This window comes from Xenopus laevis, chromosome 5S (genome assembly GCF_017654675.1).
Source record: "Xenopus laevis strain J_2021 chromosome 5S, Xenopus_laevis_v10.1, whole genome shotgun sequence".
NCBI classification, from domain to species: domain Eukaryota; kingdom Metazoa; phylum Chordata; class Amphibia; order Anura; family Pipidae; genus Xenopus; species Xenopus laevis.
Window position 1 is genome coordinate 8,142,946 of NC_054380.1, and position 19,778 is coordinate 8,162,723.

General features: G+C 43.7%; 1 protein-coding gene across 1 annotated transcript; it reads left to right on the forward strand.

The window, feature by feature from the left end:
* The first annotated feature begins 260 nt into the window (after window positions 1–260).
* ccdc167.S (coiled-coil domain containing 167 S homeolog) lies at window positions 261–1,870 on the forward strand. Its single transcript, XM_018264897.2, has 4 exons — window positions 261–395; window positions 689–783; window positions 1,101–1,153; window positions 1,238–1,870. Exons 1-4 carry the CDS (start codon window positions 354–356, stop codon window positions 1,339–1,341), a joined length of 294 nt encoding a protein of 97 aa, XP_018120386.1. The 5' UTR covers window positions 261–353; the 3' UTR covers window positions 1,342–1,870.
* Window positions 1,871–19,778: the final 17,908 nt, after the last annotated feature.

The window sequence follows — 19,778 nt, forward strand, 5'->3', positions numbered from 1 at the left end:
ATTCGTCATATCCCTGGGGACGTCCAGGCAAAATGTGGGCACAAGTCACGAACTCTAGATTTGTGGAACAGTCTTTTCTTTATTCCAGTTTTTTCGTAGAACATTGCGCTCCTTCCCCACCAGCTCCGTGTCATTAACCCGTTATGGTGCCTGGCGACCTCAGGGTGCTGAGGAGAAGCTGTCAGACTGGACTTGCCCAAATCAAAAATGGCGGCCCAAATTACCCTGAACGTGTGGCCCACATCTAAAATGGCGCCCGCAAATGTTCTTCCTTGTGACGTAAGAGGGCGGAGCGTTAGCCGGGCAGGAACACAGGAAGGCCACGTGTGCAAGGAACGCGAACGAACCGGGAGATGGGGAAGAAAAAGAAAGAGAAACTGAGTGTGGCCCAAGAGGTGGGAGTCGGATCTGCGGGTCACGGGGAGAGTTTGGGGTGTGGGGGAGGGGGGCAGCCGCAGAATTGGGCAGTTCTGGTTGTAGAGAGAGGGGGAGACAGGGAGAGCTGTGTGGGGGGAGATAATGGGGCGCAGGTATATGAGGGGTAAGAGATAGAGCCGTGGGTTGGAAGAAATTTCTCATTTTAATTTGATATTTATCCCCCTGCGAGTTTCCCGTCAGTTCCATTATGAGTGACGTGAGTTGTGTCCAATAGCAGTTGAGGGGCGGTACTGACTCTCTCCTGTTGCAGATTGATGGGATGGAGGAGAAAGTGGCTCTGTGCAAGTACAACCTGGATGTCCTCGACTTGAAGCTGCGCAAGATGGAGGCGACAGACGAGGGGAGGTAAGAAGTGACCAATCCGTCCAATTCCCGCCTCTTTCCAGTCATCCCGCGTGCCCAGAGTCCCTGACACTCACTGGTGGGAGGAGTTTACCTGCCAGTTGAGAGCACAGGGGCCCAGGGCTCATTGTAGAGCAAGAGACGGGTAATTATGTTACCCAGACCAGTGATTCCCCTGGGTGACTGCTTGTGGCTATGGGCAAGTTACAGTAATACAAATGACCTACTATCCCTTCCAAGTGAATGTCATTTTAGTTGTCGGGGTCACTGACCCTCAGGCTAAATCAAACTCATTGTTTATTCCCTTCTTTGTGCCCCAGGAAGTCCCTGGAGAAGGAGAAGAGCTCACTGAGCAGCCGTCTGTCCCGTTACGGTAAGTGTTTCCCATGTTCATAGGATTTCAGGCTCCTCTTGCAGTTCGTGTCAAACTAACGGGTCCCTCAATGTCCGTTCACAGAACGAGAACTGAAATCTCTGCGCCACGAAAATCGCAAGAACATGCTGCTCTCAGTCGCCATCTTTCTGCTCTTTGCCCTGGGGTATTACTGCTGGACACTCTGATTGGCCACATTCCTGCTCCTCACACCTGTGATTGGGCACATACCTGCTCCTTGCAATGATCTACTGCCCTGTGATTGGTCGTCTTCTCTACTGAGGTTTATACTCCTGGGTCCAGGTGTTGCCTAGGCTGGGGGCATTTTGATCACCCCATTGTTATTTTTCACCCATGGGAGAAGTTCCACGAGGTACAGGAAGAGTCTCAATGACTTTACATTCCCTTGAAATATTATTGTTCAGGTTGCTTCTGGTTTAATGAAGGTTTGTGGGCAACACACATTTGTACTAACAGTAGCCCTGCCTGGGCCAGTCCTTCAAGCCCGAAACTGCAAAGATATTGGGTTGCTAAATATTTGTCCTGGCTGCAGCTTCTCAGCAGGTGGTGGCGCTGTTCTATTAGAGACAAGGAAGGAATGACCTCATGTTACAGGCAGGAAGTGGTACTGCAAGTGGCAGTGATACAGTTGTACAATGTCATTTATAAGGATTGTGGGAAGGGTTTATATGTGTAATTATATATAGAAAAATTTTTCATTTTGTTTCCTTATTTGTGTCTGGTTAAAAGGGATGTGTGAGGGGGAAGCCTGCTGTTTGCTTGTGTTCTTTGGTATTTCTGGGGGTATATTTGTGTTTTGTATACCCTGAATCCCCTCTTTGCAGCAGTGACAAAAAGCAGCTGTGTCTAAGTGACTAAATGCCTTGGGAGGCATGAAACGGGTAGGGCCAATGGAGATACTGTTCCTTTTTTTTAATGAATCAACAATAAATATACCAGTAACATTTTTAACGTTATTTTTGGCGGCCCTTTTGGGGTATTTGTGAGAGCCAGATACCCCTCTTCTTGTACTTTGCTGATTAATCCGCTCCCTAAATTGAGGGTCTGGAGCACCTGGGTGAGTGATCAACATATTTTGTATCCTGTGCCCCCTTTTTTTGGTTGTAAAGGAGAAGGAAAGCTACGGAGGCATTTTATTTCCAATAGGTTAGCTGCAATAGTGCAAGCTAGAATGCTATATTTATTCATTATAAAGCTCTAGAAACTCTGTTTAGGATAGCAACTACCATATTAGCTTGGTGTGACATCACTTCCTGCCTGAGTCTCTCCCTGCTCACTTATAGCTCTGGGCTCAGATTACAGCAGGGAGGAGGGAAGGAAGAAAGGGAGAGAGGAGCAAACTGAGCATGCTCAAGCCCTAGTCCTGGAGGTTGAAGCTGAAAACAGGAAGTCTGATACAGAAGTCCATGAGTACACAATAGAAGGAAAGAAATGTGCTGTTTCTTTTGACAGAGGACTCAGAGCAGCATTACTTTGAGGGGTTACTGGTGTATTTATATAGACCTTTCTGATAAAGCTTACTTAGTTTTAGCCTTTCCTTTTACTTTAATATTACAAAGCAGCCGTGTAACAAAAATATAGATTTATTCAGTGTACAAAAGCGTAAGAAAAAAAAAAAAAATCCCCCAAACCAAATATGTCTACATTTACATTTAAACGATGTTGGGGAACAAAAGAGACTTTTGGCTCTGGTCAAGAACCTCACCCCTAGGGCGACCAGTGGGCGAGACGCAATGGGAAATGTCTCTCCAACTGCTGCAGTTTTACTTGTGTACAGCAGGGGGTGTAACTTGTTTCATTAATAACAGGATTATGCCAGTAAAGTATATATAAGGATATATATACGTTACTGAGGAGTTTCATATGGAGCGCAGAGATGACTTCTAATATCCTCATATAATACAACAGGGTGCTCTATATGATAATGCACAGAAAATGACATTAGTAATCACAGATTATAACTGGTGACATCACTAAGCACAGTTTATATAGTGAATAAAGCACCCCCTATTGTAAAATTTAAGAATAATATAATTTACAGAGGTGTTCCATGACTATGGAATTCCGAGATGACTTCCAATATCCTCATATTTTGCAACTGGGGGTACTTTATTTATTATAATACACAAGTTTCAGTGAGTCATGTGACAGAAATGACATCACTAAGCTCTGATTATAGCTAATGACATCACTAAGCACCGTTTAAAAGGATATAATTTATAGCATCTTCATGGCTCTTGTGTATTATATAGTGAATAAAGTAACCCCTAACGTAAAATATAAGGATATTGTTAGTTACCAAGGAATTCCATTGACCAAATAAAAGCACAAGGCTGAAGGTCATGGAAGTCCAAGGTGACTTCTAATATCCTCATATTTTCCAACAAGGGCTACTTTATTTATTATAATACACACATTTCAGTGAGTCATGTGACAAAAATGACATCAGAATTCACAGTTTATAAGGATATAATTTATAAGATATTCATGGTTCTTGTGTATTATATATATATATATATATATAATGTGTGTGTGTGTGCGTGTGTGCAACTGCAGTACAAGGACGCAGCCTTTAAAGCAATACTATTGGCTCTCTCATCTCCCAAGCGCTTGTGTTATTGTGATCTTCTCTTAATTACCTTCAGTGCCCCCCCACTTGGTTCCTATAGTAACCGTAGCAAATGGTTCCCTGGACCTGAAGAAGAATACTGACTGCTTACAGCAAATGTTGATCGTGTGTGCCGCAGACTGGACTGCTTTCAGAGCAGCCCTGCGACTTGCACCTCACACACACACACACACACTTGCTTTGAGATATTGGGAGGGCTTATTCACTAACACCAGTCTAGTTACCCATAGCAACCAATCAGCTCGTTGGTTTCACAGCCCGATTGCTTATGGGTAACGGCACAGTTTATCATGTCTGATCATTTCTCTCCCCCGTTCACTGGGAATGTTCATATTTCAGTTTGTCGCTTCAGTATAATTCCCTGGTGTTCCAGGGGTGTAACTAGATATTACTGTGCCCCCAACAAACCCCGAGGTTGTCCTGTTTTCCCAATATATTTTGAAATTGCTCTTTATTTAGGCCTCAAGGGGCCCCTATACCTCCTGCAGCCACAGGGTCTGCTTCCTCTGTAGAAAATATATTTCACAAGACCCCGTCACCAAGCGGGGAAGCAGGGGTTCAGCTAGGGAATGTGGGTATCTGACTGTTCCCCGTGTATCTCCATATGAATTGGCACAGGGTACAAGCGCACAGTAACCTTCACCCTACAGTAAGTCCAACCTAATTACCTGTTAGTGTGGGCTCCCTTTGCCACTAATCCTCCAGGTTGGTACTGGTAGCGCAGAGTGTATCACACATTAAACCTCAATTGTAGGTACATTATTTGGCTGTAATGATTCTGCTACAATGATCCGTTTGTTTTATTGGGAAAAAACGCAATGAAAACATTTGAACCACAGAGTAATAAAGGTAATATTCGTGATATCAGCAGACAATAACCTCACATGCTGTACCTGCACAAACTACTCCAGGGCATTTGCATGCAGACAGGTGGAGTTCTGCAGGACCCGTAGCTTGGCCACCTGGAACTGATCTCTGGTGTTACTTTCGGCTTCTCTAGAATCTGGAACATCATGGCGCCCAGGAACAAGTACAAGAAATAGCCCAGAGAGAGAGAGAGGGCAATAGAAAATGTAATCTGTCACCTGCACCGGAAGATCTGCCACATATCTACAGCTTGGCCAGCAGCAAATGGATTTACAATATCTAAGATTGGATCACTGTATATTAGGGATGCACCGAATCCAGGATTTGGCCTTTTTCAGCAGGATTCAGAGTCGGCCTTCTGCCTGGCCGAACCAAATCTGAATCCTTATTTGCATATTCAAATTAGGGGCAGGGAGGGAAATCGTGTGAGTTTTTGTCACAAAACAAGGAAGTAAAAATGTTTTCCCCTTCCCACCCCTAATTTGCATATTCGGCCAACTCTTTCACAAAGGATTCGGGGGGGGGTCGGCCGAATCCAAAATAGTGGATTCGGTGCATCACTACTGTATACCTCAAAAATAACAGATTATTGAGGAGGAAAAAACAGAAAATACAAATATAGTGTAGTATTTTATAATAAAAAATAATTTGTGACACCCTTGGTGCTTCTTACATATTTAATTTGTGCTTAATCAGGTATAAAATATCCTCCATAAGTGGAAAAAATAGTATCCAATAAATATATGGTGATTTTAGTAAGTGAATTAAAAAAAAAACTGCAGAAAAATGGAAAGAAGGTTTGGGCATAATGGGCTGTAATTGGGTTGTTTCAGGTTTGGCAGGGTCCTCCAGAGTGGGGGGCATTAGGGCCGCCTGGGGGAGTGCCTGGTCACTTAGTGGTAAGGGGCCCTGTGACTGCCCTGCATGAGCTGATGCATTTCCAATGCAAGAAAAGGAGAAGAAGGAATTAGAGGGCAGGGAGCTAAAAGTGCATCATGGGTAGAGGAAAGAGCTGCTTTATATGCCACCAATAACTAGGAATGCACCGAATTTAGGATTCAGCCTTTTTCAGCAGGATTCGGATTTGGTCTGAACTGTATCCGAATCCTAATTTGCGTATGCGGGGAGGGAAATGACATGACTTTTTGTCACAAAACAAGGAAGTAAAAAATGTTTCCCCTTCCCACCACTAATTTGCATATGCAAAATAGGATTCGGTTCGGCCGAATCTTTCAAAAAGAATTCGGGGGTTCGGCCGAATCCAAAATAGTGGATTCGGGGCATCCCTACCTATAACCTCATCCCCACCCACCTAACAGGAACTTCAGTAGGAGAATAATGTATTACAGTCGTCTCGAGCCCCTTGGTTTTTGTTGTGCAACTCCCAGCATCCTAGTGCCAGCCAATGAGTGGTGCCTAGTGCAGTGGAAGATTGCTTTCAGTGATAACAAGTAGCCAGGAGACTCTCTAGGGCCCCAGCTAAAATCAGTTAATGGAACCAAAATTATTGAAATCAGATGGCACTCACGCTGCAAAATGTGCTTGCTTTTGATTTATTGAGATCTCCAACGTTTCAGGGGGTCAAGCCCCTTTCTCAAGTGTTTACGGAAATGGAACACTTTTTTAATGGAATTCTGACTGTGCAAGCAAATAAGCCGCGCAGATAAGTTCTAGGCCGATAGGCCCTTTGGTCTCAAGTATGAGAAAAATCAATGTATATTGCAGGGTAGGAGATACCCTGCAGGCTATTGCTTCCGTATCCCCCATCATTGATAAGTTTGGGTGCTGTATACATGGAAAATTCAGCAGCGCGTTGCATGACTGAACCATAATCTGATACCTGCTTTACATATACACGCGTATTAACCCAGAAAAGTCTATACTACAGTCATTGATTGTGCTTTAAGGGTAAGTCAACCCTATGGATACGAAGGCAAATGACACTTGGTCTTCATTATTTTGTAATTATTACAGATTTGTTTAGTCTGAAATGAAAACTTGGCTGGGGCAAAAAAAGGAAACATTCACCCGCTCAAAGTGTCATTTTAACGAGTGCTTGCAGAGCCCCAATAAATTCTTCTGTAGCGATCGCTAGCACCGATCCAAATGTATGTCGGCTAGGGAGGGTTATATGAGCTGCCTTGTTATTACCCAGCAATCCCCAGGCCCCCAAGGGGACATTAGGCCTAACGTGCTGATCTTTTAAAATGTTTTTTCTACAAACGCGGTTGATGATGTGAGATTTTTATTTCGTTGAGTCATTATTTGATTTGGAAAGTGTGAGTGCGGTTATGCTCCAGCTTCTGCATGGCACCCGGACCACCCACCCATTCAGCGCCTGTAGTTGATGCCTGGCACCACTCACACGTCCCGTCACACTCACAGCTTCATATGCTTCTCCTTCACATTATTAAAAGTGCAATTTGTATAAAACACTAACAAATCTGAACTGAACTTCCCTGCATCCTCCCTTTCCCCAGTCATGGGCAGAATTTAGCCATAAAATATAAGCTAAGACTTCCCAGTGCCCCAAACTGTGGGGTCGGTCTCGCTCTGGGGCAGGAAGTCATAGAGAGTCTAAATTGTCTCCTGGAAGAGTTTGATGGTCATTTCAATTGAGTTTTGGGCTGAACACTAGATAGGAATCCATGTGCAGATCTGCTTAAACAGTTATTATATTTGATTGGCAGGATCAGCAAAGAACAAGCCATTAGCTTGAATTAGCAGGGACTTCAGGGGCAGGGAAAGACCCATTAGGCTGGGGCACTGTCTACACAAACCTTCAACCTATCAGAACTCCAACCCCCCCCAAGCCCAACATCACTCCTAAGATATCACTGTCTGAAGCTTGTGACTGGCACAAGTCAGTATTGAACTGTAGGCTGAGGGCATACCTCCCAACTGTCCCTTTTTCAGAGGGACAGTCCCTCTTTTGACAGCTCAACCCGCAGTCCCTCATTTGTACTGGAAAGTCCCTCTTTTCTCTGCACTGAACAGCCAGAAAAAAAAACAAAGTTTCATGGTCTCTGCGTCCGTCTGGCTGTCCCTAGTCCCCTAGACCTGCTAAATATATCTTGCTGGTGATTAAATCTCATTTCCCCTTTTTTGTCAAGGCTCACCAGTCTCTTTTATTTAAGTTCTACTAAACCCATGATCACCACTAGATGGCAGCAGCATCTCATCTGCCAGTTTAGCATGGGGTTAGTCTCAGGAAACAGACTGAAGCACAATTTCTTCTTCCAGAGCGACAGTTTCAGGTGTGAGTGTGCCTGGATTATACACACTTACACACATGTACATGATATGATACACGGAGCAGCTGGAAACTCCTATCCTACTCTGTGGATAAACGGCAAAACTTAATGCTAAGCCTCACATATTTGTGTTGATTTATATCAGTTGGAGGTGGGAATTCAGATTAAGGCAGAGCACCCATAGACTCTAATGAAACAATGCCCCTGGTGGTGGAATCTGTTGGGTCTTTATAAATATGCATTGTTAAAGGGGAACTCCACAAAAACACAACTTAAGCTTTTTGAAAAGTAAACACAATTTCAAGCAACTTTGCAATATACATCAATTAAACAATATGCAGACTTTTCATGATTTTTGATGGTTTCTGATAGTTCCCTAAGCCCAGACCCCTGCTCTCCTGCTGATCTGTCTGACTACTTTGCTGAGCTGTCTGACTACTGTTACTTTGTATCAACAGCCATCTGTCCTCAGCCTGCATCCTCCAAACCCCACAATTCCCTGCACATGTGATTTCAATAAGAAAAGGAACATCCCAATGCATTGTGGGTTATGTAGTTCCTGCATGCTGTCTGTAAGCTGTGGAGAAGTTGTTACAATATGTAACATCAGTGTTTAGTCTCTCCTTCCCTGCCAGGATTTCAAATGATACAGAAAGAGAAGAACTGTTACACAGCTGGATTTCAGCATAGGAAATGGCATTTATTCATATTTTTTTAAGAAATTATATCGGTGATGGGTATATTAGGGGTTTCTGTGTTCTGTGGGTCTCTTTATCAAATTTTGGTTTGGAAGCTGAAGTTCCCCTTTAATAACAATAATTATGATACATTAATGTATAAATTGTGTATCTCTAAGACCTAGGATCCCCCTTGTATTGCTGGTTCTGACACCGACACAATGTAGCAGCTGATAAACAGACCTGGAGGAGAACTGACTTCTGCTACATTGTTTCGAGAGTCCGAACCACAGAAAAGAAATTCTGTTATTCAGAATGCTTGGGACCTTGGGTTTTCCGGATAATGGATCTTTCTGTGATTTGGATCTTCGTACCTTAAGTCTACTTGAAAAAGGGTGCCCAAAAGGTAGATCAGGATCTTCCAGTAGACCTTTAGCTGGTGATTAGGCTTGGGCAAATTTGACCCGTTTTGTTTCGCCAAAAATTTGGCGCCGGTGAAATGTCGTCGACGCCTATTAAATTCTTTGGGTGTCAAAATTTTTTTTTGACGTGCAGTATATTCTTTTGGACGCGCGTCATTTCTTTTTGACGCGCAACGCTATACAGTATATGGGCGTCATTTTCATGGCGAAACAAGGTGAAAAAATTTGCCCATATCTACTTGGCACAAACCAACTTGTCTATATCACCCTCCTATTTAATGCTTTTTATTCAGTTATTTATTCTTTTACGGTTACATAAGAAATTGTTGCTTCTTAAAAAAAAATATAATTAAATTCTTAAACATAGCAATATCCACTTTTCCCATAAAGCAATATAATATTTAAGTACTATTTTCTATGGAACAGAACCCTAACAATGCTTTTATGGATCTAGATCATAATGGGACAACATCACTAAAAGTAGACCTCACATTAGTAAAGTATGGGCCCTCCCGTACTAGAAAATCATGTAAACATTAAATAAACCCAATAGGCTGGTTCTGCTTCCAATAAGGATTAATTATATCTTAGTTGGGATCAAGTACAAGCGACTGTTTTATTATTACAGAGAAAAGTGACCAAGTGGGCCGGCAGGCAATAGTAATAATTCACAATTCAGCAGGAATCGGTCTGCCCATAGCCTGTAAAGAGAGATATTCTAAAACTATGGCAGCATAGGAATCTACTAAGCACAGGGTTGCCACCTGGTCGGTATTTTACCGGTCTGGCCGGTAAAAATTATGGTTGATCCCAATGTTATTAATATGGAAAAAAGATAAATATACAGGAAGGCTGATATTTTTTTCCTCAAAAGGTGCCAATCCTAACTAAGCACAATTCAGCAGCAACAGCCCTTTGTTTGCTCATAGTCTGTACAGAGAGATACTATAAAACTATGGCAGCATAGGTATTCCTCTGTACTAAGCACAATTCAGCAGGAACAGTCCCCTAAATTTGCTCCTAGTCTGTACAGAGAGATCCCATAAAACTATGGCAGCATAGGTATTCCCCTGTACTAAGCACAATTCAGCAGGAACAGTCCCTAAGTTTGCTCATAGTCTGTACAGAGAGATCCCATAAAACTATGGCTGCATAGGTATTCCCCTGTACTAAGCACAATTCAGCAGGAACAGTCCCCTAAGTTTGCTCCTAGTCTGTACAGAGAGATCCCATAAAACTATGGCAGCATAGGTATTCCCCTGTACTAAGCACAATTCAGCAGGAACAGCCCCTAAGTTTGCTCATAGTCTGTACAGAGAGATCCCATAAAACTATGGCAGCATAGGTATTCCTCTGTACTAAGCACAATTCAGCAGGAACAGTCCCCTAAATTTGCTCCTAGTCTGTACAGAGAGATCCCATAAAACTATGGCAGCATAGGTATTCCTCTGTACTAAGCACAATTCAGCAGGAACAGCCCCTAAGTTTGCTCATAGTCTGTACAGACAGATCCCATAAAACTATGGCAGCATAGGTATTCCCTGTACTAAGCACAATTCAGCAGGAACAGTCCCCTAGGTTTGCTCATAGTCTGTACAGAGAGATACCATAAAACTATGGCAGCATAGGTATTCCCTGTACTAAGCACAATTCAGCAGGAACAGTCCCCTAAGTTTGCTCATAGTCTGTACAGACAGATCCCATAATACTATGGCAGCATACTGTAGGTATTCCCTGTACTAAGCACAATTCAGCAGGAACAGCCCCTAAGTTTGCTCATAGTCTGTACAGAGAGATACTATAAAACTATGGCAGCATAGGTATTCCCTGTACTAAGCACAATTCAGAAGTCACTGGTGGGCAAGATAGACAGGCCACTCACTACCACCCATGGGAACAAAACATAAAACAGAATATGGAAGGTAACATGAGGCTATAAACTTCCCAGGCTCAGACTAAACAGGTGGCAGTTTTATGATGGGGGGATTATATTTCTTTATTTTATTTCAGGGAAGGTAGCCCTAACAGTCTGCAGGTTCTGCCCCTCCCCATGGGGACCCCATAAATTGTTTGCAATGCAGAACACTCTGGTCTCTTTTCCAGGCACTGCTATCAAACAGCTCTCTACTTAACTGAACTACAATTCTCTGCATCCTACAAAGACACACAAGCTGTTTGTACTGTATATATGTTGTACCTGCTCTAGTCCTGTACCCCGGGGAAATGTGGCGGGGCAGACGAGGACATTCTTGTTTTGTGCACCTCCAGTTTATCCTATAAAAGAAGAGAGGACACTCCTTCATGTTGAGCTTACACTCCTACCTGTAGGGGGCAACGGTCTTAAGTGGTCAGTAGATGTACAGTCATGCAGGGAAATTGGATTTGGATTCGATTTGGTATTCGGCCGAATCTTTCCCGAAGGATTCAGGGGTTCGGCCGAATCCAAAATAGTGGATTCGGTTTCAAATAGTCAAATAGATTGTGAAGTTGAATGAGGATGGGGTTAGACTAAACTGTGCAAGGAGCAGAGATTACGCAAACAGTGCGGTCATTTTATTTAACACTGGGCAAATTTGGCCATGGGCAGTAACCCAAGGCAACCAATCAGATAGCTGCATTCATGGTTCTACTTGCAGCTGGCTTCAAAAAGCTAATCACTGATTGGTTGCTATAGGTAAATGCCCATGGGAAAATTTGCCCAGTGTTGATAAATGAGCCCCACGTCTTTATGTGATAATGAGCCCTTGCACCTTTCAGCAACACTTTATTCAGTTAATCCCCAAACTGTTAGCTGGATTATATATGGGACTGGCTCCCTCCAGGGGGGGACTATAACCCCCAACACCCACCGACAGCTAAAGCTCTAGTTCAGCAACAGTGAATAGGGCTTATTCTGTGTGTAAAATACTGTATCATGGTGTTAATTCTGGTGAACAGCAGACAACCAACAGCATACATTTATTTCCATTAATTCTACCCTAGAATATTAGATACTAGATATTAAATGATATCTCTGTCTCTGCACTTATTTGGGGCTCAGTGATATTTCTTAACCCTTTTCTCTGGGGAAGCAGGTTTAGAATCACGTACTTCCCAACTGTCCTGTTTTTGTTGTTTGCAGGACAGTCCCGATTTTGGAGAACCGTTTTTCTGGTCCCAACCCCCAGGTCATTGTTCCTGTTTCTGGAATGAAGAGTAAGGTGCCTGAACAGCCACTAGGGGTCACTGAAGTCACTATATCCATAACATTGCCCACAGTAATCATTAGTACAAGTGGCTCAGATTTGCAGCTTCTTTAGTGCAAAATTATAGATAAACACAATCTGAGTCAGATATGGGGATCTGGTAAGTTGCCAGCCCAATGCTGAACAAAGCAATTTAAAGGAGAACTAAAGAAGTAGGTAGAAATGTTGTACATGATGTTTTGTGCTTCTGTACCAGCCCAAGGCAACCACAGCCCTTTAGCAGTAAAGATCTGTGTCTCCAAAGATGCCCCAGTAGCTCCCCATCTTCTTTTCTGCTGATTCACTGCACATGCTCTGTGCTGCTGTCACTTACTGAGCTTAGGGAGCCACTCACAATATACAGTACACATAGAATAGAAATGTCACAATATAAGGCTGATTAGTAATTAATACACATAATTACTACATGGCAGCACAGAAACCAGTGCAATTAGCATCAGAATTGAATAATCAGCAAACCTGTAGCATCATCTTATATTACAGCCAGGGAAGCTCATTTTCTGCTGGATAATTAGTGACGAGCCCTAAGCTTAGCTTCTCAACAGCCAATCAGAGCCCACTGAGCATGTGAGTGTCACAGACACTTTCCAAGATGGTGACCCCCTGTGACAAGTTTGAAGTCCTGGATCATTGCTGCTATTGACAAGCTCAAACTTTAGCCTCGTGCAATAAGTTCACTATATAAAATATGCCATTTTTAGCCACATTCATTTTTAGTAAAGGGGAACTTTAATGAAAAATGTAAAGTAATTATACAATTTAACTGGTTATAAATTTACATTACACTAGGTTTATATCCTCTATACTTATGGTTTTAACTCCTGCAACAATGGTTATGCAGGGGGTCTGTGGGGCTCAACCCAAGAGTTTGGGTACCCAGTGAACCCAAAGTCTAACAATCTATGATTGACCCTCCATGGCCAGTCATGTAGGGTTTCCCTTTTATAGACATCATGATGTAGCCTGTGCCACTACATGGAACTTGTATCTGAGCCACAGGTGCCCCCTGAAAGTACAGGTGCCCCCGAAAGTCCAGGTGCCCTGCTAAAGGTGGCCATACACGGAGAGATACGCTCATTTGGCGATGTCGCCAAACGAGCGGATCTCTCCCCGATATGCCCACCTTGAGGTGGCCAATATCGGTCTGATCCGATTGTGGCCCCTAGGACCCAACAATTGGATCCTAACGAATGGTAATGGGCAGTCGGATCGCGGGACCGCATCAACGAACAGATGCGGCCGCAATCCGACGGGATTTTTAGTCCCTTCCAAGGCCAGATCTCGATCGGGGAAGCCCGTCGGGGGGGCCCCATACACAGGCCAATAAACTGCCGACTCAGCAGCTTTTATCGGCCCGTGTATGGCCACCTTAATTCTCAGATGAGCGATGACTGCAGTCCTAGTGGCAGTTGAGGAAATTGCACATCACATGATTTATGGGGCTGCGTTGCTGCTGCTTCATTGGTACAACTTGTTTGCATCTCTCCTTGTACAGAATCCAATGTTTTCTTATTAAAAACAGCAAGAAATGCTTTTTAAAGACCCACTATTTTTGTTCTTCCTTTTTGGGAGCTTATTTCTAGACTGTTGCAGGCTCAGTCCAACGTTACACAATTTGGCACAGTCCAGCCGGAGGAGCGGCTCATTTTCGGAGCAAACAGGATTAAAAAAAAAAGATATAATTTAATTTCCTTTTTAGGGAACCAGCATTAAATTAAACAATTTGAAATCTACCTTCAAATAAGCAACAGCTGTTTGTCCTGCTCTGGGGCCAGCGCGTGGGTGTTATTTGGGAGGGAGGGGGCAGCAAGGGGTGACAGATTCTTATTTATAGCCCAGTTCTTCCAAACAAGCTCAAATAAATTCTGGCAATGTATATGTCTGCGTATTCCCCTTCTGATTGGATGAGATAGGTTAGTAAATATTATTAGGAACATGTGCATAAATCAAACATCTTCCTACTGTTATTTACCATTAACATAACGCTGGTGTACGTGACCGGACGCACAGCACAAAATAAAACAAATAGAAGGACTCATTGGTGTGAATGGGGGTTAAAGTGGCAGGCACTCAGAAATGACTCCCACCCCAGGATCAAGCTTATAAAATCAGAATCAGTTTAACAGTTTCTGAGCCCCCTACATTAATATTATTAATAGAAAGAAATGCTACCCTGCCGGTAGGTTCTAATCCTACTCACTTCGTGAGTTACAGACTTTTTGCCCCTCTCCCTGTAAGCTGCCATCAGTATTCTAGTCCCACCCATTCCTCAAGCTATAGATATCTTGCCCCTCCTCCTTTTTGTCCCCCTTTTCACATTTTTATTTTTTTTAGATTCTTTATGGAACGAGGGTTGCCATCTTAGGTGCCCCCAAAAATCTTAAGATACAAGGTGACTTCTAAAAGGTCTGAGGCCTGAAGTTTTTTTTTTTTTAGTTTTTTGGGAAAACTCTTTGTGCACTAAGCCAGTGGTTGCCAAACTGTGGGACTGGCCTCCCCCCTAAGGGTATTGGAGCGGTGGCAGGTGGGTGTCTGAATGGTAAGTGTAGGGGGGATTTGAGAAGATTGCTTAGATGCTCTCCTAGATACACCTGAAAGCCCACCTAGAAGGTCAGGTAGGGTGAACATTTTGACAGTAACTGATTTGCTGCCCTGGAACTATAGCAGGGTGACTGTTACCCCAATGTTTCTATATATCTGTAACCTTGTTATGAGCTAAGGGGGCCCAGCCTGAAGGCCAGTTAGGGGGAGATTTGGGGTGAGTGCTTATTTGTACCCTGGGTACTCCTGGAACTATAGCAGGGTGACTGTTACCCCAATGTTTCTATATATCTGTAACCTTGTTATGAGCTAAGGGGGCCCAGCCTGAAGGCCAGTTGGGGGAGATTTGGGGTGAGTGCTTATTTGAGCCCTGGGTACCCCTGGAACTATAGCAGGGCGACTGTTACCCCAATGTTTCTATATATCTGTAACCTTGTTATGAGCTAAGGGGGCCCAGTCTGAAGGCCAGTTAGGGGGAGATTTGGGGTGAGTGCTTATTTGTACCCTGGGTACTCCTGGAACTATAGCAGGGTGACTGTTACCCCAATGTTTCTATATATCTGTAACCTTGTTATGAGCTAAGGGGGCCCAGCCTGAAGGCCAGTTAGGGGGAGATTTGGGGTGAGTGCTTATTTGTGCCCTGGGTACCCCTGGAACTATAGCAGGGTGACTGTTACCCCAATGTTTCTATATATCTGTAACCTTGTTATGAGCTAAGGGGGCCCAGTCTGAAGGCCAGTTAGGGGGAGATTTTGGGTGAGTGTTTATTTGTACCCTGGGTACCCTATGAACTATAGAAGGGTGACACCCCAATGTTTCTATATATCTGTAACCTTGTTATGAGCTAAGGGGGCCCAGTCTGAAGGCCAGTTAGGGGGAGATTTTGGGTGAGTGCTAATTTGTGTCCTGGGTACCCCTGGAACTATAGCAGGGTGACACCCCAATGTTTCTATATATCTGTAACCTTGTTATGAGCTAAGGGGGCCCAGTCTGAAGGCCAGTTAGGGGGAGATTTGGGGTGAGTGCTTATTTGTACCCTGGGTACCCCTGGAACTATAGCAGGGTGACACCCCAATGTTTCTATATATCTGTAACCTTGTTATGAGCTAAGGGAGCCCAGTCTGAAGGTCAGTTAGGGGGAGATTTGGGGTGAGTGCTTATTTGTGCCCTGGGTACCCCTGGAACTATAGCAGGGTGACACCCCAATGTTTCTATATATCTGTAACCTTGTTATGAGCTAAGGGGGGGCCCAGTCTGAAGGCCAGTTAGGGGGAGATTTGGGGTGAGTGCTTATTTGTACCCTGGGTACCCCTGGAACTATAGCAGGGTGACACCCCAATGTTTCTATATATCTGTAACCTTGTTATGAGCTAAGGGGGCCCAGTCTGAAGGTCAGTTAGGGGGAGATTTGGGGTGAGTGCTTATTTGTGCCCTGGGTACCCCTGGAACTATAGCAGGGTGACACCCCAATGTTTCTATATATCTGTAACCTTGTTATGAGCTAAGGGGGACATTGAGCAATAGATGGTCTGACAATGGTCTGAAAGGTCTGACAATGACTGCACTACGCCACCTTCTGTTCTGCCCTGCTAACATCTAATGCTGAGAGCTTTGCTGAACAGCTTTATCTAGAGATTGTAAGTATTATCTTTGGGCCAGAGAACTGTATTAGGGATCTACAGGTTTCATTGAGGTCAGGGGAATAAATCAGCTGAATATGGATAAAACAGAAGAATTATTAAGAGAAGAGCATTGGTCTGACCGTACAGTACCGTTTTTTAAAATAGCCATTAACAGGCAATTACGTTCTCCAGCAAAAAGTATTGTCTGCTTTGGAGATAACATTCTTGTTAAGGAGTCGGCTAAAGCCCAACTTGTCTCGGCTGAAATGTACACTGGGGAAATATAAGGACTTGCTCAGCCTGCCGCTCGCTGTCATTAAATCCCCCCATAGATCTGTTGGCTTTGGCAGCGTGTTTTATACTGAGGCACCAAAGAGGTAAGTAAGAGGAGTAGAGAAAAAGTCTTAGATAGAAGGGGAATGAGGAAGGTCAGAATCATCATTACTATTAACATGTTTCCATAAAGTGCAAACATATTGTGTAGTGCAACATAGCATTTACCTAGCTGATCCCCAGTAAGCATGCTGCACAGATCCTATCTGATCCCCATTGTAAGCAGCAGTCCTGTCCTGCTTTATGGCAGCTGAGATTCTAGCTATCTGTATAACAGAACATTCTGTCCCAGTGGCTGCACAGATCCTATCTGATCCCCATTGTAAGCAACAGTCCTGCCCTGCTTTATGGCAGCTGAGATACTAGCTGTCTGTATAACAGAGCAATCAGTACATGATAAATTTCGGTATTCTAATTTTTTTCAAATTTCGAATCGAATTTGGACTATTCTCTAGTCGAAGTACACAAAAATGAGTTAGAAATCAGAATTTTTTCAGTTCGAATTTTCACTTCACCTTTGATTAATCTGACCCTTAATGTATGAAGATCCAAATTACGAAATGATCCATAATCCGTAAAAACCCCAGGTCCCTAGCATTCTGGATAACAGGTCCCATACCTCTACATGTATAAAAAGAGAGTCCAAGCAATAAGTAGCTGCTTTAGGCAAAATATTTCGAGCTTTGCTTTGAAACAACTTGGGTGACCAATAAAGATAGTCTCGGCTAGTTCCTGCTTGAAATAATTGGCATTGTTGGATTTTGTTGCACAACTGGGACGTGTGCATGTGAGGAACGTGGTCAGCATTGTACAACAACGTCTAGGATCCTTGTCATGGACTATATGCATTGGCACAAGCTCCATCTGATTGGATAATTAGCTTTTTAGGGCCACCGTTGCCTACAAACCACAGGAGGGACCATGCTCAGCTACAGACCCTGATGTTCTATTTTACGCTTGTCATGGGCATGATATAGTGCCTGGATTAAGCTGTAATGTTGGCCAATTTGATGAGCTTAAATCATCAGTCTTTATGAGCAAATCCCAATTCCCAAGATGCAGTCTATGAATTCCACTGAAGTCTGATTTATGGCAACGAGGTCAAGGCATGATGTTAGAGAACACAAGGACTCCGGGCCACTGTTGCTATTTATCAGTCTCCAGACTATTCATACAAGTGTCTGGGATCTGAAACACCAGGGAAGTTGATTATAATATTCAGGGACTCCGTAGGGGCGAATGTGAAGCTTGTCAGGATAAGGGTCAGGGCACACGCTCAGATTCGGGAGATTAGTCGCCCATCGACAAATCTACTCTTCTTCGAGGCGATTAATCTCCCCGAAATGCCTCCTGCCGGCTAGAATGTAAATCGCCGGTGGGATGGCACTTGGAGCACTTTGTTTTCCGAAGTCGTCCGAAGTTTTCTCGTAATGCAACTTCAGTGAAACTTAGGAAAACGAAGCTCTCCAAGTGCCATCCCGCCGGCGATTTAGAGTCTAGCCGGCGGGAGGCAGTTCGGGGAGATTAGTTGTCCCAAAGAAGAGATTTGTTGCCGGACGACTAATCACCCCGAATCTGAGCGTGTGCACTGATCCTAAGGGGTTAAACATGCTTGGCATTCCCCTGTAATTCCCAATTCCATTGAATTGCCTCTAGTCATGAGTGATTATGTTTTCACCTTGATTAATATCCAGGAATGTATGAAATGAGACAGTATACGGCATGTAGATTTACAGAGGAATATCCACCCAACATGGAGCTGCTGTATAAGCCAACGCTACTTCCTACCCTCCCATTATCCCTGCAATTGAGCAGGAATTCAGCAGCTCTCCAGTTCGGAATTTCAGCAGCTATGTGGTTGCTAAGGTCCTGTTGACTCTAGCAACCAGCCAGTGGTTTGGAAAAGAAGTTGTAAGGTGAATAGCAACTAAATGGAAAGATACGTAATAAAAAGGAACTGCAAAGTGAACTTCTGAATTCAATTGGCATGTTTTTTTTTTTTACACAATGCAGTATTTTATATGACATTCTATATAAGAAACTAACAATTACCTTAAAAGTGAGCTACAACTTATTACAATATATTTTAATATGATGCATTTAGGTATTTTTATTTTCTAGATCATATTAGGAATAATCTTGCCATTGTATCGAACACACACACGTAGGCTTTAGGTTCCAGCCTCGCTGATCTGTAAAGGGTTAACTGTTACGTTTGCCCCTTTAGGATTAATGACATTGTGCCAAAATACCAGCTGGACTTGAATTGAATTGGCAGAACTAAGGGTATGAGCCAAAACAAACTGAAACACGAGGCAAAAAAAAAACAACCCAAAATACAAGCGTGAAGGAAGCAACAGCATTTGGGGAGACGTGGTTTATTGAGCTTCTATTCGAAATGTGAACGCTGTTGCCTTTGCCATAAAGCAGAATGGTTTAGAATTAGTAAAAGGTGTTTAGTGTTAAATATATTCCTTATGTACAAGTAAAACTTCCAGAATTTATGGAAGGGCAATTAGGCCCTGTAAAGTAAAGCAGTGCACAGATAAACTGGGCTCCTTCTTACCTGTACGTCACAGTTGGCACAACTAAGAGAGAAGGAAGGGGTTGTTTATACATAGCTCATTTTAGCTAGGATTATGGGGCCCAAAAAAACACCAGTAAGGGTCAGGGCACACGCTCAGATTCGGGGAGATTAGTCGACCACCGACAAATCTCCTCTTCTTCGGGCGACTAATCTGCCCGAACTGCCTCCCGTTCAGTGTCGGACTGGCCCGGCGGGACACCGGGAAAAAACCCGGTGGGCCCCGACCCTCGTGGGCCCCCGCCGGGCCAGACCCCCTCTAATAGTATAAAAAAATTTTAAAAAGTTTTCGGCGATGCGCATCGCATCACCGCTTGCGCATGCGCATCGGCGCTTGCGCGCCGAGAAGTGCGCTCGCGCATGCGCGCAGTAGGGGGGCGGGGGCCCTGGACCAGCAGTCCCGGTGGGCCCCGGTCTCCCCAGTCCGACC

Excerpts from the sequence above, each read along its gene's own strand:
- ccdc167.S (XM_018264897.2), top strand. The coding sequence starts at position 354 with ATGGGGAAGAAAAAGAAAGAGAAACTGAGTGTGGCCCAAGAG. Across the intron at positions 396-688 it reads AACTGAGTGTGGCCCAAGAG|ATTGATGGGATGGAGGAGAA; the intron begins GTGGGAGTCGGA and ends CTCCTGTTGCAG. Across the intron at positions 1,154-1,237 it reads CAGCCGTCTGTCCCGTTACG|AACGAGAACTGAAATCTCTG; the intron begins GTAAGTGTTTCC and ends GTCCGTTCACAG.